The 25,530-nt window shown below is 45.7% G+C and overlaps 1 protein-coding gene across 1 annotated transcript; it reads left to right on the plus strand.

Moving 5' to 3' along the window:
* Window positions 1-616: 616 nt before the first annotated feature.
* On the plus strand, window positions 617-25,163 carry LOC139029202 (uncharacterized). Its single transcript, XM_070448692.1, has 2 exons — window positions 617-714; window positions 24,374-25,163. Exons 1-2 carry the CDS (start codon window positions 617-619, stop codon window positions 25,161-25,163), a joined length of 888 nt encoding a protein of 295 aa, XP_070304793.1.
* Window positions 25,164-25,530: the final 367 nt, after the last annotated feature.

The raw sequence follows: 25,530 nt of genomic DNA on the forward strand, positions 1-25,530 counted from the left end.
TGTTCTGTTTACAGTATACTAAAATTAACTAATAGTATATAGCATGTGGTGTATACCCATTAAGTATGTAGTATACAGTATGTTAGCTTGGGTATTTTAACACAGCTCTAGTTAAGTTCTAGCTGGAACAGAACAGAGTGTCACGTCTTGCTCTTCATTGTAATCAGAGGGCTAATATACTGTAAATACTATGCATGCCAGTCTCTCTTGGCTAAGAGTTGAGGAGAGACTGACTGCATCCCTTCTTCTTTTTATAAGCCCCGACACACACACTTAACCCACCAGACATGCCACCAGGGGTCTTTTCACAGTCAGGAGACAAAGGGCTGTGAGACATGGGTTTGATCCTAGACACATGAAAAGTGGGCTGTATACAGAGGGTACGTGGTAACAGAAGACAAACAGCAGAGGGGCTAATGATCTTGGAGATGGGGAAAGGGCCGATGAACCAGTGGGAAAGTTTGCGGGACTCCTCCCGAAAGGGCAGGTCTCGAGTGGACAGACATACCCTCTTCCCGAGACGATACAGGGGAGCCGGGGTCCAGTGGCGGTCCGCTTGTCGACGATTCTTGGAGGTGGTCTTAAGAAGAGTCTACCGGGTTCTCTTCCAGGTACGATGACAGCGGCGGACAAACATCTGGGCCGAGGGTATGCCGATCTCTTCCTCTTGCTCCGGGAAGAGCGGGGGCTGATAACCCAGGGACCACTCAAAGGGTGAGAGACCCGTGCCAGAGCAAGGAAGGGTGTTGCAGGCATATTCACCCACACTAGTTTCTGGCTCCAGGTCCAGGTGGTGGGGATGGTGGAGACCAGGCAGCGAAGAGTCGTCTCCAGGTCTTGGTTGGCTCGCTCTGACTGGCCGTTGGACTGGGGGTGGAACCCGGAGGACAGGCTGGCCATCAACCCAATGAGTGTGCAGAATGCCTTCCAGAACCGGGACGAGAACTGAGGACCCAGGTCGGAGACCATGTCCACTGGGAGTCCATGGATCCGGAAGACGTGCTGCACCATGAGCTGGGCCGTCTCTTTGGCAGAGGGTAGCTTGGGGAGAGGAATGAAGTGGGAGGCTTTGGAAAACCGGTCCACTACTGTCAGGATGGCGGTGTTGCCATCAGGTGCGAGGAGACCCGTGACAAAGTCCAGGGGATATGTGAGAGCAGGTGAAACAGATCAGGGTGTGACAATAGAGCCATTATTGCATGGAACTCCCTTCCATCTCATATTGCTCAAATTTAAGCAAAGCTGGTTTCACAACAGCTAATGGGGGGGGGGGAAATAAAATGTCACAATTTACATTACATTATCATTTATTATGGTATGACGTTTACCCCCTATATGAAGTTTAATTTGTAGTAAGCGAATATGTCTCTTCTTGGAATGCCAATGCATTGCGAAAGTTCATTAAATCTCAATAAATTATCCCAGGTTTACACAATGGCCCACACTCTCTTTCTCTTCTGTCACACATTCAAATCAAATTAAATCAAATTCTATTTGTCACATGCACGCGAATACAACAAATGTTGACCTTACCGTGAAATGCTTAGTTACAAGACCTTAACCAACAATGCAGTTCAAGAAATAGAGTTAAGAAATGTTTTACTAGATAAACTAAAGTAAAAAGAAAAATACCAAAAAAATAGCTAAATATGTAAAAAATATATAGATATTTATAATAAACATATATTTTTTAAGTAACACAATAAAATAATAACGAGGCTTTATACAGGGGGTACCTGTATATATCATTCATGTCATTATATATATATATATATATATATATATATATATATATATATATATATATATATATATATATATATATATATATATATATATATCATATATCATTCATGTGTTTCTGCCCAGGAGCATTTGTTGGACTTTTCATCACTTATGAGTGCTGCTAAAACTAGTGACATGCAAACAGACAAGACAACCCAAAGCAAACACGATATCAATCTAGCAGCTCAGACACAGGGCCCTGTCTGTGTTTATGCAAGCAGGTCTGTAACAGCACTGTGCAGCTCACACAAACGCATCAGGCACACACACACACATGCGCAGACACACACTTGAAGGGATGCATCACATTTCACACTCAGGTCCCATGTGGGTGCCGTGACGAGACCGTGTRCAAAGATCCTGACAAGGAGTATGTGGACAAAAATAATATGGTGAGTAGGCTGGGGATGTAGAACTCTTGATGATGGCCATTGTAAGTGAACTATTAATCTTTCAACTTTCTGCCAATCTAAACTCAAAGTCTTATTTTCACAGCATCATTACCCCCCCACCTCAGCGTTTCAGGAGGGTACACCCTACTCTCCATTCCCCCAGGAGGGTGTTCAGGGCTGGGGGGGGGGTCAGTCTGGGGTCAGTCCAGCCCAGGGCTCCAGGAAGCTGGGCTGTCAGGGCCTCTGGGACCCCTGCTGTCTGTTTGGGTTGSAAGAGTCAAAGGGCGTGGCCAGCACAACAGGAAGGGCCCTCKTGCACTGACTGACAGGTATTAACGGTCTCTAGTAGCTCCTACAGACATGCCTGACCCTGAGGCCCTCGAGTATCCATCAGCTCTGATCTACTGTGGCTCTAAGAGACAACCTCAGAGACTGTGTGTGTGTGCGTGTGCGTGTGCGTGTGAGTGTGAGAGAGAGAGTATAGGATTGCCAGTCAATGGGTTTCTGAGTGTGGTGACATGTAGCCTACTGTGCTAGTGAACCAAAAATGTCATTTTTTTTTTTACAGGTTGGCCTTTCAGGTGTTTGCCTRTGGGAAGAGTCACCTTTAACCTGAGCTCTGCTGGAGCAGGGGAGACTGTGTTACAGTTTGCTTAGCCTGAGTTTGTAAGAGCTGCAGGTCAAATTATGAACGTCTGTCTGGTTTGAAAAGAGATGACTTGTTATGAACTTATGGGGGGTGTACAGTGCCCYTACCTCTGACCCTATTAGCAATGTTTGGTCTCCACATCTCACGTAGTGGGAACATGAGTAGAAATGCTCACAGCCTATTCCCTAAACACTGCATCTCTGAGTCCCTGAGCGTTCCCCACAACGTTCTCTCTGCGCTCCCTGAACGTTCCTGGCTAGTGCAGTGGGGCTCCTGGTATTCTCCAAGCAGGCAGCTCTTTAATGACTGTAGCTCCTGTGAAAATCGCCAGCGGAGCATTTCCACTGGATGACTCGAGGCTCTGGGAGCCCCTGGTAAAGCTATCAGCATCAGCCCTGGCACGGCCTTCTCTTGCTAAGTGGACGGTTGTAAATATGAGAGTGACAGAGGGGAACCCGACACTGCCCCCAACCCAACCGCAACGCTGCAATGACACTCAGGTCCATGTGAGGGTAATTACGCGGGTGTGGAGCAATCACACAGCCGGCAGCGCGCACACACACACACACACACACACACACACACACACACACACACACACACACACACACACACACACACACACACACACATCGACAACATGAAGCAACACACACCTGTTTAGTCACACCCTTGTACACTTACACAATGGCTTGATGTTCTTCATTCTTTTTGTACATTTTACACTTAAAAGAGGAATCTTCATTTTCTATGTCCAGTTTTGGACTTATAAATACGTACCCATTGATTATTGAAGAATATATGTTCTAAACACCTCATGAGTGTACCCCATCAGAACCCCAAATATAAGCTTGTTTTACTCCAATGCTTTTAAACACTATATAGCCTTAAAACATGGCTAAAACTAAATTATAAAACTATAATATCATGGATGGTCAGTCCTTGTATCCATGGCTCTGTCTATAAATTTGAGAGCGGTTCGATTTCTCCAGCCCCATCCCTCAGCTTTMTACCGTAACAGGGGTGCGGAGAACGCTTTATTATTGTCTCAACTGCTTATCCTTGCTTTAGAAGTCTTGATGAATCTCTTTAGTAATTTGGTTAACCGCATAATCCTTTATGAACAATCCGTCTCTTCTTCATCTCAAAGCCCCATCCATCTGGTTCCATAAATAGCAAACTGTTCTTCATAATGGCTTATTGTCTACTGGGGTCATTGTGGGTCCTTAAAACTATCCTTATAGAAGAAGCAAACAATATATGTTTTATTGCCACATACACCAGATAGATGTAGTGATGTGTTGTTTTACAGGGTCAGCCATAGTAGTACAGCGCAAATGGAGAACATTAGGGTTAAGTACCTTGCTCAAGGGCACGTCGGCAGATTATTAACCATRCGGTTACTGGCCCAATGCTCTAACCACTAGAACACCAGCCGCCCTCTGTATGTATCCATGTGTATGTGGCTGGGACTTCACGACCCTTTGACTTTATTAAGCAACAAAACACTGATTTAACAAACACACACACCAGTCCTCATTTCTGTCCCAAACAGACCCTCCAATTGCATTAGGTGGAGTGGTTTGTTTGACTGTCTGTAATTGTCTGTCATTGGCTGGCGCTTGATTACTGTAGTGATTCTCATCAGGGACAAGAGTCGATGATTAAAGGTGATAATGGAAATCTTTTTTTCATTTTCTCTTCTGATTGGCCAAATCCTTTTTTCACACCCTTAGAAAAAAAGGACTTGATTGAACTGTTGAAAATCAGTGTTAGTGATAGCCATTAGCTTGTTTGGATTAAAATGAACGCTGGGTTTGTGGCTTAATTGATGCCATGTTGTGCATGTGTGTGCGTGCGTGTGCGTGTGTGTGTGTGTGAGAGAGAGAGAGAGACAAAGCAGGAAAGAGATATTACTCGTGATAGCCAACTGCGCTATGTCTGTCTAAAAGTAACTATCGTTCCATTCAATCCGTACTGCAGAAGTTCAGAGCTACAGTGTGATTTAAATTCAAAGGCAATGTTCCCGCGTTAGCGGAGACTGCGTTGGCGGTAAACCCTGCATATGTCCTCTCAATCTGAAATGACCTGCAGCGATACAGACAGAATAGAGATCTGAATGAAGACGTTTCTCAGTGTCAGTGGCTGGGCTGTTTTTCCTTCGTCTCACCCCTCTTTCTTTCCAGAGTCAGTCTGAGTCAGTCTTCCTGTTGAAAATCCCTCCGATATTAAACCATAATTGAATTACAGACTGTCTGGTCAGGGCCCAACACCCTGGCCTCTATGTGGAGAACACAGCAGCTATACGGATGCCTGGAAAACACTGAGCAGTATTAGACACAACTCTCGAAAAAATAATCAAGATTTTCCCCTACGTGCTAAGGAGTCCTTGTCCATAACATAATTCCTTTCGAATAATCCGTGTCAGGTGGACGGGTTCAACAAATGTATGAAAAATGCAAAGAGCCGCGTCGGAATCCCATCTGATCTAACTAGGATTAGCGGAGGTTGAGTCTCACGCCTGATCTGGAGGGATTCAGCAGGCCCTTGACTCTCAGATCGGACTATACTGTATGTGTGTGTTTAAAGACACGGGGGCATGTAAGGTGAGAGAGGAGCAACAAGCCAGGTTGAATCCCTCTGGACGTGCTCTGATTAGGGATTCACGCCTGGCCTGGGCTCCCTCCGTTACTGCAGAGCAGCCAACAGCTCTTTGGACTGTCAGCATGCCCAAGCACCACACACAGTACAACACTGAATCAGACTATGAATGGTAGCCTGGTTACAAACCAAAACACAGCCTAAACAAGGAGGCTTTACTCTATTAGGTCGGATTGAATAGAAAGTAATGTCCAATAAATGGAATGGCCGTAAATTATATTCACGTTTAATTTAAGCTTGGATTTAATGTATAGTGCTGTATAAATCACATTGATGGGGAAGATGACCAGCTGGCTTGTCTTGAACTTAACCCTATAAATCAGGTTTTACTGTGTTTACATGGAAAGGCCGTGGCTCTACCGATATCATTGACTTAAACAGCCCCAGTGTGTGTCTGTAAGTCAAACAGATACTTTCACTGCTGTACTCTCAGTTTGATGCAAATCACCAATCATTATATTCTCGTCCTCCTGCAGTGCGTCTTGTGACATTAGTCGCTTCAAACTGATATACCTCTTGAGCAGCTTTCCCAACTCTTGCTCATCAGCACCAAACTGATTGGAATCACCTCCTCCACTTGGAGACATGCAACAGTAACTTCCCGGGTAAGAAACTCTCCTCCAAGTTATAGGTGGTCCTAACTCGTTTAAATTGAACATCCGCCAGGCTTATAGAAGAGCCTACAAGCCAGGCACATGATAATCATAAGGTTACTGAATAGATTTTTCTCAGTCTGTCCAAGTTTTATAAACAGACAGCACAGCGCCCCCTCTTCCCCATCCTCCATTACTACATCTAACAGCACTGAGCAGGTCTCCTTTCCTCTTAACTTAAAGAACTGACAGGCAGGGACAAAGATGAGGATTGTTCTGGTCAAGAGGACTCACCTTATCCTGCTCTGGCTCTGAGCCATTAGGAAAGGAGCATCAGCTTTAGCTCAGTTACCACTGGCCACTCTAAGTCATCTGAAACAAAGGCCTTGTTTTTGCTCTCCTCATCTGGTTGGGATGTGCTGCTGGCTCTCTCTGCCTGCTTGCTGCTTCTGGTTCTCATTTCACCCTATGTCTACGTTCCAGACTGTCAAGGTGAATCTTGTCTCTCCACGGCCTAAACCATGTGGTGGCTGGGCATGTGGCGAGCACAGTGGTCAGCCCACCAGCATGTTGCATTCCCTCACACCACCCTGGTGCACACAGAGATCAGAGGGCACGCTTGTTGCCATGGAGACCTCACGTTTGGACAAACAAAGCAGGCTCCTGTCCGTCGCTGTGCTTCTTGACTTTTTGACCCTGTGACCCCTGGTTTGCTGTTTTAACCTCACCTCTGCTGCAAAGCCCGTGTCTACTTCCTTCCCGGCAACGCAAAGAGCAATCAAGGTAAACAGGACACAGTTAAGAGGACATTCCTCACTCGACAGTCATTCATTCATTATCAAATCAAATCAAATTTTATTAGTCACATTTGCCGAATACAACAGGTGTAGTAGACCTTACAGTGAAATGCTTACTTACGAGCCCCTAAACCAACAGTGCAGTTGGTTACGGATAAGAATAAGAGATAAAAGTAACAAGTAATTAAAGAGCAGCAGTAAAAAATTTAATAATATATACAGGGGGGTGCCGGTACAGAGTCAACGTGTGGGGGCACCGGTTAGTTGAGGTAGTATGTACATGTAGGTAGAGAGGTAGAGTTAATTAAAGTGACGATGCATAGATGACAACAGAGAGTGGCAGTGGTGTAGAGGGGGGGACGACGACGACAATGCGAATAGTCTGGGTAGCAATTGGACTAGATGTTCAGGAGTCTTATGGCTTGGGGGTAGAAGCTGTTTAGAAGCCTCTTGGACCTAGACTTGGCACTCTGGTACCGCTTGCCATGTGGTAGCAGAGAGAACAGTCTATGACTATGGTGGCTGGAGTCTTTGACCATTTTTAGGGCCTTCCTCTGACACCGCCTGGTATAGAGGTCCTGGATGGCAGGAAGCTTGGCCCCAGTGATGTACTGGGCTGTTCGCACTACCCTCTGTAGTGCCTTGTGGTCGGAGGCTGAGCAGTTGCCATACCAGGCAGTGATGCAACCAGTCAGGATGCTCTCGATGGTGCAGCTGTAGAACCTTTTGAGGATCTGAGGATCCTGAGGGGGAAAAGGTTTTGTCGTGCCCACTTCACGACTGTCTTGGTGTGCTTGGACCATTCTAGTTTGTTGTTGATGTGGACACCAAGGAACTTGAAGCTCTCAACCTGCTCCACTGCAGCCCCGTCGATGAGAACGGGGGCGTGCTCGGTCCTCTTTTTCCTGTAGTCCACAATCATCTCCTTTGTCTTGATCACGTTGAGGGAGAGGTTGTTGTCCTGGCACCACACGGCCAGGTCTCTGACCTCCTCCCTATAGGCTGTCTCGTTGTTGTCGGTGATCAGGCTGTTGTGTCATCGGCAAATTTAATGATGGTGTTGGAGTCATGCCTGGCCGTGCAGTCATGAGTGAACAGGGCCCCTGTGTTGAGGATCAGCGTGGCGGATGTGTTGTTACCTACCCTTACCACCTGGGGGGCGGCCCGTCAGGAAGTCCAGGATCCAGTTGCAGAGGGAGGTGTTTAGTTCCAGTGTCCTTATCTTAGTGATGAGGTTTGAGGGCACTATGGTGTATAATGCTGAGCTGTAGTCAATGAAAAGCATTCTCACATAGGTGTTCCTTTTGTCCAGGTGGGAAAGGGCAGTGTGGAGTGCATTAGAGACTACATCATCTGTGGATCTGTTGGGGCGGTATGCAAATTGGAGTGGGTGTAGGGTTTCTGGGATGACGGTGTTGATGTGAGTGCTACGGGTTGGTAGTCATTTAGGCAGGTTACTCTAGTGTTCTTGYGCACAGGCACTATGCTGGTCTGCTTAAAACATGTTGTTATTACAGACTCGGACAGGGAGTTGTTGAAAATGTCAGTGAAGACACTTGCTAGTTGGTCAGCGCATGCTCGCAGTACACGTGCTGGTAATCCGTCTGGCCCTGCGGCCTTGTGAAAGTTGACCCGTCTAAAGGTCTTACTCACATCGGCTGCGGAGAGCGTGATCACACGCTTGTTTCAACTTGTTTCCCTCCTTCGGTCTAGTCAATATGATCGTGATGTCATTGTAAAGTGACACGATGATTATGACAGTGATGACGAAATACAGTATTTTCACAACAGTGACTGAGGATGAAGACTTTTAGTACAAAGTGTATGTGCTGTGCTGTCATCCAGCTCACAGAAATTSATAGCCCACAGCCATAACAGAGGTTTACAGCCTTGTGCTACCACAGAAGGTGCTGACCACACTGTAGGGTCATCTGACAAGTTCTCGTTCTGCTCCCACTAACACCTCTGCTCTCCTAAGTCCAAGCCCGCTCGCTCTCCCCCTTTCACTCTCTGAGACGTTAGTCTAAGTCCAACTATTGACGGTCAGAGTGGAAAGTAGAGCATCCTTTATCCTCAGTTTGTACACTGCTGTCCCCTAGGACGAGAGACAATCAACTCAAGCTGATGGTTATCAATGTACTTATCTGTCTGTTTCAAACAACCCTGTGACTGACTATCCCCTCCTGGTTYTACACATGATGCTGCTAAAGGTAATAATCAACGCCACAGAGAAAGAGTGATCTGAGTAATGAAAATGGCCCTGCGATAAGATTATAATCAACTCAGCAAAGTGGATTCAGGCCTTGGAAAAGTGGGTTTACTCCTAATAGAATAATGTAGTTGCTTGTTGCCGTAATAGCTGTCCACTTAAATTGTAGTTACTTCTCACAGCAATTGAAAAAATAGTTTCCACACTCGAGCAACAACTGGAATCATGTGTCTGGGATCTGAGAGAGAGGGAGCTGACTAGAGAGAGAGCCTGTGAAATACGCTGAGAGGTGAAAGGGATTTGTTGCTTTGTCAAGCTGGGCTGTTTCAAACTAGTGTGCCAATGAAGTAAATATTATCGTTAATTCTAGCACGATTACTATAATTTTGCTCTTGGCAGGCGCCCGTGTCCAGGAAGATATTCAAGTAGATCGTGAGGCTCAATAGGTCAATGGTGCACATTGTGAAACAGCTAAGCTGATGCATTGCAGATGATGTTGGAGGAAATTGAGCATGTCGGACGTTCTGATCTATCATTATGATTATCATGCAAGTATCTTTTTTTGATAGTGGTTTATTCTATACCGTAGCTAGCATTTGTACCACCCATACTTTCCATAATAAAGTAAAATCCTGTTAAATGCTGTTAACACTCACACGCCAGGCTAGTTCCTCCATCATGGCAGTGTACTCCCAGAAGAGGTATGGAGGAAGGGAGAGTGGACATCTGCCATGGTTGTGAAGGGGGGCAGGTTGGAGAGACGAAGAGAGAGGGAGAATAATATGGATATGAAAATGTAACAGGAGAGCGGTATAGACAAAGATACCGATAACTAACCCAAGATAATMAATCAGCGTTGTTTACATTGGGAGCAAATCAGCACAGTGTGCAGAACAAGCAAGGAGGTGGGCAGAGCTAAGCACAAGTTAGCAAGATRCTATTGGCTCGTTTTAGCATGTGTTTGCGTATTTCCGTTAGGMAACACCTACTCTGTGAAGTGCGGGTGTGCAATAACTCTGAAGTGATAAATGTTTATTAATATTGTTTACTTAAATCATAAATGTGATTSGTTTTTTGGGGGCTCCAGAAGCATGTGCAGTGGGTGATCAGAATTCACCCTTGCAATGAGAAGATTAGCAGAATGTCGGTCCAGTTTCATCCCGCCACTGGACTTCCTCTCATCACCATATTTGGTGGTGAGTGGAAGTTCCAACCGGGTGCTTCAGATTTATACCCCCAGTAAACTATCTGGGTTTACCCTTTTATCTGTGGTATATATATAATATGGGAGAGGAAGAGAGAGAAGAGGGAGAGGGAGTGGTAGAGAGGACAGGTCTGCAGCTGTGCTCGGAGCAGGGCTCATTAAAGACAACACGTTGTGATTCGATTACAGTACGTGCATTTGGAGGTTAAGCAAAGAGGCGTAACGGCTGCCTGAGGGGGCGTATCTCCCTCCGTACCAGAGGTGACCCTGCTAATGCCCGATTCCACGCCACTAATCTGTCCGGCTGCTTTCATTCTGCTCCCAGGTCAACCAGCTAATGTTTAAACTCCACACGGCTAGCATGGAGGTGAATGGGACGTCAGACCTGGGGTTACTCTGAGTCCCGGACCCAAATGACTAATGCTCTGACTACAAACTCTGGGGCCGGCTTGCTGATGCTAACATCCTCCACCAGCTCAGCTTAGCCCGAGGGGAAAAAGAAAGAATGTGTGTAGAGGATATGTGAAGTAGCTCATAGACTTTCCATTCCTCAGGACTGTAGCTTCAAACCCGGCTTAGACGTCATGTCTTTGACCTGTAGGAAGGATATTTGGTTAAAAGGATTCCATGAAAACCCTGCTTCAGTTGAATTAGGTGGAGTAGTAAACTCCTAGGCCAAGGAATCTGATAGGAGTCTGGTTTATCCTTAATGCAATGGGAAAAAATATTAAAGTGTTCATATGATATACGGTAGTGAAGAATATACTGTAATTTGATATTTTCCCTCAAAAGCTTCAACCATCCACACATAAACACACACATCCACGTACACACACATTTGTTTTGCTATCCTTGTGGTGACCAAACATTTGATTCCCATTCAAAATCCTATTTTCCCTAGCCCCTAACCCTAACCCTAACCCTAACCTTAACCCCAAACCCATAACCCTGATCCTAACCCTAATTCTAACCCTAACCCTTAACCCCTAAGCCTCAAATAGTATTATTCCTTGTGGGGACTTCTGGTAAAATAGCAAAATGTCTGCACATGTCCAAATTTTCCTTGTTTACAATCCTTGTGAGGACTTCTGGTCCCCACAAGGATAGTAAAACCAAACACACACACACATCCTCTCATCTTCACCCTCCCAGTCATCATGTCCCCTCCCACATCAGCAGCACCATCTGTTGAAGTCAACTGGAGTTTCTCTGCTCCTCTTTTGTGGTCTTTCTAACCCCCGTCATTTCAATGTGACTGTCAAGGTTACCAATGATTCTCATCAGGCGTTGAGGTTCGCTTTATGATGTAAAGCTTAGATTGCTGCTTTCAACGGTCACTACCTGATGGTAATGTTACGTGGGACCGTAGGAGGTGCTGTGACAAATAACACCTCTGTCTCTCTCTCTCTCTCTCTCTCTCTCTCTCTCTCTCTCTCTCTCTCTCTCTCTCTCTCTCTCTCTCTCTCTCTCTCTCTCTCTCTCTCTCTCTCTCTCTCTCTCTCTGCTCCACACTCAGGTCAGTGACCCTTCATCTGCCAATCTTTCTCTTCTTCCTCTCTCCCTCCTGTTTCGTCATCTTTGTTGCTCTCCTTACTCTCCCCTTTCTCTACATTACTTGTGCTCTCTCTCGTTCTCTCCTTTCTTCTTCCCCCTCTCTCCCTCCGTCTCTTTCTGTACATAGGGATGAGTAAATGAGGCGTGTGTGTGGGTTCTCACCGTAAGCAGCGTTCTGCTGGGGTCACTGCAGATCAATGGCCAGCCCATCTAGACCCGCTGCTCTCTAGTTTCACTGAAACCTGACCTCCAGATGTCCATTTGACCAACGCCGCCCGGTGGGCGTGTGCGTGCATCTTTGTTCGCCTGGTGTGCGTGTGTGGTGCTCTGCACTCAGCTCGCAGTCCTGCTGGGCCCCGGCTCTTAGAGACTGTAATTACAGCCATTTAAAGCTCAAGACATTATCCAACGCTGCTCTACTTTACAGCTTTAGAAGCACTCTATAATGTCTATCCACCTGTGGCCGGGCCCTGCAGTGCGGAGGGACCTGCGGACCAGGACCCTGACCACTTCTCCCCCAAGGGTCAGTCAACCTGGCTGATGATGACCTGTGCCCCCCCATCCATAGGTCAGTCTGACCCTTCCAGACGGAGAGGGGTCTGTGTTCTCGTGGCGGACAGGGGTCAGTTGATTCTAGGGCCCAGCCTGTAGGTCTCAGGGAGACGAAGATGGAGAGAAGGAGGGAGAGAGGGATGGAGAGGGAGGAGGATAGAGTGGCCGTCTGGTTCAGGGGCTGGACGTGGCCCCTCTCAGCTTTATATGTCATGGCCTCCTCTGTCCATCATGCCTCCTATAGGGCAGTAGGACTATGCGTAACCTCAATACCTGCRCTCTATTTTCGCAATTGAGGACATGGTCCATATGAGATTTTAATTATAAGGTTATTCCAAGGTTGTTTTAGCATCATCTGTCTATTTATAACTCACAGCTTTCACTCTCTTTTAGACCTCAGCTAATACTTTTAAGCCAACAACCTCAGGGTTTAACTTGTCCAACTCCCCCAGCTGCCTTAGTTCCATGATCCATCCCCCCTATGTCCTGACCCCGATCTCCTGGCTGGTGTACCCAGGGCTCGGGGCCCCTGTGGCGGGGTGAATTTCCGGACGGAGGGCCCCAGCTGGTAGTGGTTTCCAGGAGAGAGCCCTGCTAACCCCTGCTGCTGGAGCTGTAGGAGGATCAGTTCCTTAATGAGCCTGAGAGAAGAGACCAGGCCACCTTTCTCTCTCTCTCTCTCTCTCTCTCTCTCTCTCTCTCTCTCTCTCTCTCTCTCTCTCTCTCTCTCTCTCTCTCTCTCTCTCTCTTCTCTTCTCTCTCTCGTTCCTGTCTGTCTGTCTGTCTGTCTGTCTGTCTGTGCTGGTCCTGTCTGTCTGTCTGTGTCGTCTGTCTCTCACACTTTCATTCAATTCAAAGGGGCTTTATTGGCATGGGAAACATTTCACTGAGGAAATGTTGGAGTCTGATGTTGGTGATACTGCAGGGATTGCTGTTGACCCAGATTCCACGGTAATTTATTAGGGTCAAATTTGTCTTCACTTTTGTGGATTGGGGTGATCAGTCATTGGTTCCAGATATTGGGGAAGATGCCTCTCTGTCTCTCTGTTTCTCTCTGTTTCTCTCTGTCAGTTAAATTAAATTCAAAGGGCATATGTTTACAAGTAAAATAGATAATAAACAAAAGTAAAATAAACAAAAAATGAACAGTAAACATTACATCAACAAAAGTTCCAAAGGAATAGAGACATTTCTGCCCCTGAACAAGGCAGTTAACCCACTGTTCCTAGGCCGTCATTGTAAATAAGAATTTGTTCATACCTGACTTGCCTAGTTAAATAAAAAAATATTCAAATATTCAAATGTCATATCATGACTGCATACCATGTTGTAACTATGTGCAAATAGTTAAGTACAAAAGGAAAATAAATAAACATATCTCTGTCTCTTCTCTGGTCTCTGCCTCTCTCTCTCTGTCTCTGCCTCTCTCTCTCTGTCTCTGCCTCTCTCTCTCTGTCTCTGCCTCTCTCTCTCTGTCTGTCTGTCTGTCTGTCTGTCTCTCTCTCTGTCTCTGTCTCTCTCTGTCTGTCCTGTCTGTCTGTCTGTCTGTCTCTCTCTCTGTCTCTGCCTCCTCTCTCTGTCTGTCTGTCTGTCTGTTCTGTCTGTCTGTCTCTCTCTCTTGTCTCTGTCTGTCTGTCTGTCTGTCTCTCTCTCTCTCTGTCACTCTGCTGTCTGTCTCTCTCTCTCTGTCTCATACCTAGCTGCTATAAGACCCTCTGTAATGCCATGAGTACTGATCCAGAGCCCACACTTTGTGATTTATGCATCAGAGAAACTTACCAGGCGGAGCTATCATAGAGTATGAGGGTAAGGGTGATTAGGCAAACGCAAGAGTTATGACTGGAATGTGTACTAGCTACTGGCTTAGGGTGATTGTGGTGTAAAAGAAGGGGGTCAATATGTAGAAAAATCAGGGGTTCAAGTGATTATATCAGAGCACAGATTATAGAGGGAGGGATATATTTCTATTAGAGGGGGAAGGGTGGGGGTAAGAAAGGGCAACATGGAGCTTGCTGGCTGATTATTCTAGGGGGGTAGAGGGGTAGGAGGCGATTGGGGGGGGTTGCACAGTAGAGATCAAGCAGACCGGAGACACCGGCTCCGTCAACACCAGGCCACATCTGGCTAACCCCAAAATACACACGTTCACACACACGCACACCTCCAACCCTCCACCAGACAGATGTGAAGCTTGCCTTGCAGAGGCCCCAGGTCCAGGTCCAGGTCCAGGTCCAGGTCCAGGTCCAGGTCCAGCCTTCTCCTCCCACTATGAGGGATGGTTGGATCTGTAGGGTGGTATCGTTAGTGTATGTTTTATGGGCAGCATACAATAATGACATATGACATACTTTATTGTCAACATACAAATACACAAACACAACACAATATATTACATTCAGCATGTACAACTGGAGAGTTAGTACACAAGTCACACATCTGTGACTCGTTTCAGTAAACTAGGCATATGTCGCATGTTACTACTTCACAGGAGAGGCAGAAATGCCTTCTGGAACATGTGAACTTTCATGTGCCTTAGTAACAAACTTGTATGCCATCTGTAAACATGAATAACATTGCTAAATTACGAGCCTAGTTGGTTTAGACACAGAAAAATACAGGAACCTTCCTGCTAGRCATGATTGGCTGATATAATAGATGTGCTGGACATGCAGAGGACCGAGTTTTTGAAATCAGGGGAATGCCCGGTGGAATTAGAGTAAGATAGCTAAGGAGATGGAGAAGATTCTGACGTTTGATTGGAAATATGCAGAGGGAGTCAAAAAGAGAACACACAGAAGGCTGTTGTATAAAACACCTGTCTACGGATTACATCTTCAACCTAAGGGCAACCATGGCATCCGTGACAGAGAGAGAGAAGCGTCCATTCATGTATACGGGTAAGATAGTCTAGCTAGCTACATTTTCAGATWTAATACGTTTTAATTTTGTCAGAAAGTTGTTTTCATTTCAAGTTAAAGTGTACTGTTAGCTAGCTAGCTAACGTTAGCTGGCTGGCTCGCTAGCTAACGTTACATGTATCATCTGTGTAGTGATATTATTCATATCTCACATCCATTTGCATTGCTAGTTATAGCCTAATGTTAGCTAGCTAGCTTACATTGAACCTGGTTTGTTAGCTACCTGCAGATTCATGTAGGGTAGTAACGTTATGAGTTGGGATTATGGTTCATTATTTAGCTAGCTAGCTACATGTCTAAACAAAAGACTCCACTATGCAAGTAACCATTTCACTACACCTTCTGTATCCTGTGCATGTGACAAAAAAACATTGATTTTATTTAATATATTATGTGTTTACCAGAGACATTAATGTGAAGTACATGAAATGCACCAAAATCAAATTAGGATAACGTTAGGCCAACAAGACAGTGTCCAAGTTATAAAATTGTCCGGTAGAATGCCCAGATTTTTTTCGGCACACTCACAACCATAAGCTATTTTCTGTAATTGTCTCGCCATTAACTTGTAAATAATGATCTTGTAGTGAGTTTATTTTCCTGTAATAATGAAGACAAGTGGGCTAAAGTGAAGACGGTGTCAGCTACTGTACTGTATATGATATGCTCTTTATTTGAACTGGCTAGCCAGCTAACTTAACGTTAGCTAGCTAGCTAACAAGCTAGAAACGAACCAAAACATTGTTAGAAAGTTGCTTTCAGTTGCCTAGTTTGCTAGATGTACACATACTCAATTTATTTTTAAACAGCTGTGTTTATTGGTGTTAAAATACACTAGTTGTGCTATTTTGGACCACCAGACTACTTGTGTAGTTTTTGTATTTATTCTTTTTCATAACGACAACAACAAGTTTTCTGTCTGAGAATGTTCATGATTTCACTGCGACAGTGAAAGGCTTTAAAGGGTGTGAACAATGCTGAATGGGTGTAGACAAAGAAGAGCTCTCCAGTATGTTTACCAAAACATTCAAGGGCCATTTTATCAAAAGTGAGGTTACAAGTTTATCAACTTTCAAAGCAGAATTACTTTCCCATTGTTCCTCAARTGTAYTGTATGATATACCATTTCATAGKTCTGAGTCTGTACTTTTACACGTAAAAAACACAATTTCAAATTTTGCTACATATGATCGAACCGGCCGGTTACATTTACATGTTCGCCTATTCAAAGCCTCTGCGGCCTACCGTCCGACCATGCATCGGGCCTGCATCTGTCCTATGTSCTACTGTTCAGCAGCCTGATGACTAATGGAATGAAGCTTGTCTTGTTCCTTTTCTTGCTGGACAGTGGGACCTTTAATCTCCTGTGCATGAGTGTATGTTCTTTTGTTTGTTTAAAAGACACAGACAAATCCGGGAGGGAGGTGGAGGGAGAGAAAGAAAACAGGACAGACAGGCGTGAGGGAAGGAGGGAGTAGGGAAAGGAAAGAGAGAGAGGGGGGAGAGAACCACCTCTACGAGGCAGTAAAACCTCCTTCCTCTCTGCTATGAACCTGTAATTAAAGCCAAATGAGATTTTTGTTGCTGCCTTTTAGTTTTTTATTTCTAGCCACAAACAGCAAGGGGGTCTCCCTCTACTGCACCGTAAACACCACCTCTGCTCGCTCCCCGCTTCTCCTTTCACGCTCTAAACCAGCGACATCACCAGTTTGATTCTTCAAACAAACGGTTTAACGCAAGAACTTTCCGTCCCAAATCCCTATAGAAGTCCACAGTGGTTTTGCGTTTAAAATTCCATACCATATTAGATTTCACGCTTGGGTTAAACGGTATCCTATGGAATTCTCTGTGTTCACACTGACTGCCACTGAGTTTGAGCTAGGCGGTAATGTGCTTAGGGTGGTACATCAGGCGGAGGTGTTCTGCCTGGTAGAGATCTTGTTAAATGGTGGTCTTTCTCTGGACTGGAGGTTTAAATAGTCTGGAGGCAGGGCCACTGATGACTCACACATGCTGATGACACACACACACACACATACACACGCATGCACTCACACACACATGCACACACACACACACTCATGCCTCTTCAAAGCAGGACTTTTTAGCAGCTTGGGATTTACAGTGCAGGATTTAAGGAGTATAGATCAGTGCTGTCCCCAGTTGTGATTATTCTCAAGCCGGCCCAATTACAGTTCAGCTGCAGCGCTCCCCCATTACGACAATTGGAGGTGTGGTTATACAGTACAGCCCCTAAGTTGTACCTCATTTTGGCTCCTTTAGAGGTATGGTAACACACCACAGACAGTCTGTGCTCCATTACAGCTCTACTGGAGGTGTGGTTACATAGAGTACATGGATGAGCTGCACCTCATTAAGTCAGACTTTTCAAGGATGTGGGCTCCAGAAGCACTGGAATTAACTCAAATCCATAGCAGCTTTACTCCTATGGCTCATCAGTAACTTCACTGTGACGCAGACAACGTAACTTTCGGACATTTCTGTCAAAGAGGACTGAGGGTGAACAGAGCTCCCCTCCTGATATACCGCTTGGTCGTCACTGTTCACTGGGTATTTTCCTGACTTCTTTCTCCCCATTTCCCTGTAGTKCTCAGAGTACGTGATTCTTTTTCTCCTCAGCTCTGTAGAGCATAGCATACTGCTTGTAAAGACCCGAGTACAGCTGCCAGCGAGCATTTGGAGCTGTGGGTTTTTCACTGCGGTGTGTCCTGGCTGGGTGAGGTGAGGCAGGGCGCCTGTGTGAACGGCCTGGATGGAGGAGAGGGGTGAGAAAGGTGAAAGAGAGRGGGGGGGAGGGGGAGAGAGAGAGGTGTAGCACAGCGAGGCAGTGTGATCTGGCCTCTATAAACACTCTGGCCCAGGTCAGCCCAGTCAGTCCAGGCTGTTTCCGCCTCTCCCTCTGCCAGGACACGTAATAACTCCTCCAACATCAACCGCCGTGWGCGCAACACTCCCTCAAAAGTTTATTTGAGCGTTGGAGTTGCACACAACCGACACCAAGGGTGAGAGGGGTACAGAGAAGGGGTAAGTGGTGTTTATTTGGAGGACGTTGGTTTTAGGGACGCGACTGGAATATTACAGCTCATGGGGACGTATTTTGAGTTGTATTCGTGATGTGAATTGTGATATGTGGCTGTTTCAGTGATGGGTTGGGTCAAAGACACATGCACAGACACAAACAGACACACACAGACACACACCCACTCAGGTTAGCTACTCATGGGACTGTGTGGGTGCTCAGCAGTGTTATTGGTCTGCAGAAGCCTATACCCTGTGTCAGGACTTGTTCCTCCCAGCCTCCCTATCCTCAGTAGATGTAATGCTCCCACAGTTCAGCTGACAGGCCTGGCTCTATGATTTACACACTGCAGAATAGTAAAAACAATCTTATTAAAACGTAGAATGTTCGCTGAAGAAGAAGGGGAACAAAGAAGAAGAAAAAAATCACACATTTATGGCATAATTAGGCTCATAGCTCATAGCCCCCCCACCCAGCCCATATATGCTGTCTCTGTCCCACCACCCCTCTCAGTACCCTTCTCCACGGTTTTGTATCTTAGTGTATCTAAAGTTAGCACATTTGCCATTGGGCAGCGTACACAGTTAAACTCAGAGAGTCTGTTCGCTCTGATATTTTGCTTTCACATGATCCKATTCACAAGTCAGATGAAAAATAAAAACATTTAAAAAATCAGATACATGTGAGCTCCTCCCCARATGTACACAATAATACTTTCTCTGCATTTACTGTCATTTACTGAGCTTTTCCTACAATATGTTTGTGTTTATGGATATGACACTGTGATATTGAAGGGCTTAAAGGGGGTCATTAACAAATGCAGCGACCGTGACTGAAGCCAAACGAGTTGTTCACTCTGCCAAAACAGTACACAGTTACAGTCACTAACCCTTGAAACAGTCTTACCAGGTCTTGTGTTTTGAAGTCGCCCAGGCTAGCTAGTCAACTTCTTTCGCCAATTAGCTTCAGCCGGCTGGTGTGCAACAGTAGCAAAGTTGGTTTGACATTGGATACTCTATGTCCGGGGCTAGTTAGGAACCATAAATAAGTTACAAAATGTACATGGGACAATATTTTCATGTTTTACATCTTTTAGTTGTCTTGTTAAATGCTTTCAACATTAATATATTAATTTCTCCAATTTATAGTTGGTGTGCAGTTTTTATTGTGGCACTTTTCATATCTTTTAACACCTGATTTACTTKACAAAAGGCACATCTCAATAAGTGGTCCAGGTAAGTCATGACATGGCACAAGTAAGGAGGTGGGCCTTTCCTCTGTTGTTCATCAAGCAAGCMGGGAGCCCAATGACATCACAGATTCCATTCAGACCAACTCCTTGAACGCCCGACTCCTTGTAGTTTCCCCAAAAACTATTTTTTWAATAAAAAAATATTGTGTGTACTTTACTGTATTTATACAGATTTTCAACAGTAAAGGTTCAAAAATCACTGGAGGGCATTTTTAAGTCATTGACATTCGGCGCTATTGACATTTAAAAAAATTGTCCCATATGTTGAATTAGTAGAGTTGAAACAACGTCAGATCATCGACGTTACATCCACTATATGAAAAATAAACTATAGTCTGGGCTGCACCTCCTACAGAAGAGTTGATCTATCTACAGCTCATCAAAGGTTTTAATCATCCCCAGGTTCAATATTTGTCACTGACTACTACCAATTTGCTATTGTGAGAATGATTATTGAGAGATCTCTTAATAACTTAATATATTCACTGTTGCTATCTATGTCTTCCCAAGGGGTAGGTTTAAAAGAGCAAATTGAATGTAATAAATTCTACTATATACAGTTGAAGTCGGAAGTTTACATACACTTAGGTTAGTTTACATACACTTAGGTTAGTTTACATACACTTAGGTCATTAAAACTCGTTTTTTAACCACTCCACAAATTTCTGGTTCACAAACTATAGTTTTGGTAAGTCGGTGAGGACATCTACTTTGTGCATGAGTAATTTTTCCAACAATTGGTTACAGACAMATTATTTCACTTATAATTCACTGTATCACAATTCCAGTGGGTCAGAAGTTTACATACACTAAGTTGACTGTGCATTTAAACAGCTTGGAAAATTCCAGAAAATTATGTCATGGCGTTAGAAGCTTCTGATAGGCTAATTGACATCATTTGAGTCAATTGGAGGGGTACCTGTGGATGTATTTCAAGGCCTACCTTCAAACTCAGTGCCTCTTTGCTTGACATCATGGGAAAATCAAAAGAAATCAGCCAAGACCTCGAGATAAAATGTAGACCTCACAAGGTCTGGTTCATCCTTGGAGCAATTTCCAAATGCCTGAAGGTACCACTGTTCATCTGTACAAACAATAGTACGCAGCATAAAACACCATGCGACCACTGCAGCCATCATACCCTCAGGAAGGAGACGCGTTCTGTCTCCTAGAGTATGAACGTACTTTGGTGCGAAAAGTGCAAATCAATCCCAGAACAACAGCGAAAGACCCTGTGAGATTGCTGGAGAAACAGTACAAAAAATTCTATATCCACAGTAAAACAAATCCTAAATCACATAAACTTGAAAGGCCACTCAGCAAGAAGAAGCCACTGCCCAAAACCATCAGAAAAGCCAGACTACGTTGCAACTGCACATGGGACAAAATCTACTTTTGGAGAAATGTCTTCTGGTCTGATGAAACAAAAATGAACTGTTTACCATATAATACCATCGTTATGTTTGGAGGAAAAAGGGGTGGCTTGCACAGCCGAAGAAACCATCCCAAACCGTGAAGCACGGGTGGTAGCATCATGTTGTGGGGGTGCTTTTTGCTGGAGGGACTGGTGCACTTCACAAAAAGATGCATCATGAGGCAGGAAATTATGTGGATATATTGAAGCAACATCTCAAGACATCATCAAGAAGTTAAAGCTGGTTGCAAATGGGTCTTCCAAATGGACAATGACCCAAGCATACTTCCAAAGTTGTGGCAAAATGGCTTAAGGACAAACAAAGTCAAGGTATTGGAGTGGCCTTCACAAAGCCTGACTCAATCCTACAGAAAATTGTGGCAGACCGAGAAAAGCGTGTGCGCGAGCAAGGAGGCCCACAAACCTGACTCAGTTACACCATCTCTTCAGAGATATGCCAAAATTCACGCAACTTATTGTGGGAAGCTTGTGGAAGGCTACCCGAAACGTTTGACCCAAGTTAAGCAATTTAAAGGCAATGCTACCAAATACTAATTGCGTGTATGTAAACTTCTGACCCACTGGGAATGTGATGAAAGAAATAAAAGCTGAAATAAATCACTCTCTACTATTATTCTGACATTTCACATTCTTAAAATAAAGTGGTGATCCTAATTGACCTTAGACAGGGCATTTTTACTAGGATTAAAAATCAGGAATTGAATCTACAAGTGAACAATTAATATATTGCATTCACTTCTCCATCTCATTGTGTTTGAAGGAGATGTATCTTCTGCTTGGATAGTTCCATCTGTGCCAATGACTTTAATTCCAGACTGTTTACAAATTAATCATTTACATTTTGGATTCATGTCTCCTTCTCAACAAAATATCGATGTTAAAGAATTTTTACACAATCGAATCAAATCAAACTTGAAATGCACTTGAAACAAAGTTTGATTTGATTTAGTCCTGTTCTTTATCTTAGATGTTTGGTTCAGATGGAGACGTGTATCCAACATATTATGTGGAATAGATGTTGAATTAACGTCGGGATTGAAATAAACTCAACCCAAGGAAACAGTGGGGTACCCTTAATTCCGTAACATACCATGTTGTCCTATCATCTCGCTAATCTCAGATTTGGACGAGTCAGACTTTATGACCAAACGTATCCTATTTACACTTGTAGTCAATTTGACACTAGAATAAATGTTTCTGACTCATATCGATGCCACATAGGGGGGGTTCAAAACAAGAAGTTGCTTTTTAGAGGCAGTCGCTCTTTAAGAGTAGCAGGAATTTGCCTTAATAAATATCTCTGTACTTATGAGACCGTTAATGGGAAATATCACGGAAKACTTTGAAATTGAATCACCGCTTCCCGTAAAATGGGCCAAATTATATTACTGGGGCTATAAATTTGGTTGTCGTGGAGATGAGGAGAGAGACCCCCTGAATGAGAGTCTCTGTTTATATTTGACACGTATAACGAGACTCCTATTTTCAATKGCCCCGCACAGAGTCGTACTACAATAGGGCACTGTGGAAAAGCTCTGATATAGCTCCAATGTATATTTCACACAGACAAGCGCTGGATCCCAGCAGTATATCACACCAAAATAATGAGCAATGGGACACAGCTCTCACAGTGGAGTCAACCAAGAGTCACCAAGTTCCTAKCAATAGGGCTAGGAAGGAGGAGGAAAATAGTTCACACACAGGGCCACACAAATAAATACGCAATAGAATACTGTATGTGAAATCGGAGCACACAGACTGTAAAGAAGTCAACACAAGTCAAAACAATCCTGAGAAATCGGATAGCTACCACCGGAGGTTAGGGCAATGTACTGGAGAACAGTCCCCTTGTGAGGATGCAGAGGGAAACACTTCAAACAGCAGAGTTCAGGAACGATGGAGATCACGGGAAACTACAGACAATAGAACTACAAAACCCAGACCTGAGTAAACAAACACGGAACCACACCAGACCAAAGCAGGTCTGGCTGAAGCCTTGAAGAGTTGAGACAAAGATGGAGAGAGACAATGAATGACTGGGTCAAACGGAGAGACAGTTTCAAGGGCTCACACCACACCACACACACACACAACACAACACACACACACACAACACACACACACACACACACACACACACACACACACAACACACACACACACACACACACACACACAACACACACCACACCACACACACACACACACCACACAGACACACGCACACACACACACGCACACACACACACGCACACACACCACACGCACACAGATGCAGCCAACACCAACATACTTCTACCGTCACACCACTGGAGCTGCCGGGGCCCTCTCCGCTCTCTGCACCACAACAAATACGCCAGATCTGCCTGCAATGGACCGCGAGAAGTGTGTGCTCAAACAGCTCTCCACATTCATGCACCGTGGAAATATCCCTATATGGATTCTCTACTTGAACCATATGGTGTGGACCGCATCATCAATCGCCTTTCCATCCCTCTCTCTCTCAGTTCCCCCCACTCTGAATTTCCTGCTGTGAACAAATGCTGCTGTAAGCAATTACAATTTCACAGACTGGGAAAGAGAGAGAGTGAGAGAGAGAGAGACAAAGAGAGCGAGAGACAGCGACATAGAGTGAGACAGAGAGGAGAGAGAGCCCTGGAAAGGGGGAAAGCCAGAGAAAGAAAGAGAGAGTGATTATCCAGCGCAGCCACATGAAAGAGCAATGTTCCTTTCTGGCTTATGCACTGGACTGGATGAGGATTTCTGTTCCTCATATTGTGTTGTTGGGGAAGAATTAAGATCCAGAGGAACCAATATCCACCCCACATCCCTCCCAGACTCACTGTGCTTCCCCTACTGCTACGGCTTGGCCTCTCACTGGGACCAGAGCAGGCCCTGACACACACACACACACACACACACACACACACACACACACACACACCACACACACACACACACAACACACACACACACACACACAACACACACACACACACACACACACACACACACACACACACACACACCTCCACTGACACGCAGACAGTATTTTCCTTAGCACACACTTACATCTGTCTCAGCACACTCCAGCCCTGTCACCTACAGACCTCACACAGTCCTGCTATGAAATATTTTTCAGTTGTCAAACAACTGTACCTGCAGCTAAACTATAACACCTCAGCTACTTCCATTTGAATGAAACACAAATCAAACGATGGAGACACTGGATCTATCCGGTGTGTGAGGACACTGTTTTTCATCAGTACAGCATTTGGAGAGGCGCCACTGTAGGACATCGAACTACATTGTGCCGCTTCCAACGCTCCCAGCCTCAGTCCCAGCTCCCAGCTCAGTCCCAGGCCTCCAGCCTCCCAGTCTCCCAGCCTCAGTCCCAGTCTCCCAGTCTCCCAGCCTCAGTCCCAGTTCCCAGCCTTCAGTCCCAGTCTCCCAGCCTTCCCCAGGCTCCCAGCCTCAGTCCCAGGCTCCCAGCCTCAGTCCCAGGCTCCCAGCCTCCCCAGTCTCCCAGCCTCAGTCCCAGTCTCCCAGCCTCAGTCCCAGCCCCGCTCCCAGCCTTCCCAGTCTCCCAGCCTCAGTCCCAGTCTCCCCAGTCTCCCAGCCTCAGTCCCAGTCTCCCAGCCTCAGTCCAGTCTCCAGCCTCCCCAGTCTCCCAGCCTCAGTCCAGTCCCAGCCTCCCCAGTCCCAGCCTCCAGTCCAGTCTCCCAGCCTCCCAGCCTCCCAGCCAGTCCCAAGTCTCGTTTCCCCCCCAAGCTCACAGCCTCAGTTCCCAGCGCCCAGCCTCCCAGTCTCCCAGCCTCAGCCAGGCTCCCAGCCTCCCCAGTCTCCAGCTCCATCCAGGCTCCGCCTCAGTCCCAGGGCTCCCAGCCCGCTCCCCAGGCTCCCAGCCTCGTCCCAGGCTCCAGCCTCCCCCCAGTCCCCAGCTCCCCAGCTCCAGTCCTCAGTCCCAGGCTCCCCAGTCTTCCCAGCCTCCCCAGGCTCCCAGCCTCAGTCCCAGGCTCCCAGCCTCCCCAGTCTCTAAGCCTCAGTCCCAGGCTCCCCAGTCTCCCAGCCTCCCCAGTCTCCCAGCCTCAGTCCCAGGCTCCCAGCCTCCCCAGTCTCTAAGCCTCCTGACCCCCTCCACGGTCAGCAGCCCTGTGCGTCCAGATCATTTATGAAGTGTCAGTTCAGAGCCAACAGGACTCTGATGTCATGTTTTCATTAGGAAAACGCCAGCCCTGCTTCTCATTTGCAGTCACACTCCCCTGAATGGCTCCTGGGTGAGACTTGCTCTGTAATCGACTCTACCCTCCAGATCCAGAGGTGTTCTGGGAAGAACTTGTCCTACTGGATGGAGCTCTGTTGGGAAACACCCGTCCCTCTGGTCAGAGATTATAGAGGTCTAGAATCGAGTTGTGTTCCATGGTAAATCTTCTTTGTACAACTGTCCTCCCGTTGATGCTCCGCTGGGAGTTGGGAAGCGAGTACATGG

This window comes from Salvelinus sp. IW2-2015, linkage group LG18 (assembly GCF_002910315.2).
Source record: "Salvelinus sp. IW2-2015 linkage group LG18, ASM291031v2, whole genome shotgun sequence".
NCBI lineage: Eukaryota > Metazoa > Chordata > Actinopteri > Salmoniformes > Salmonidae > Salvelinus > Salvelinus sp. IW2-2015.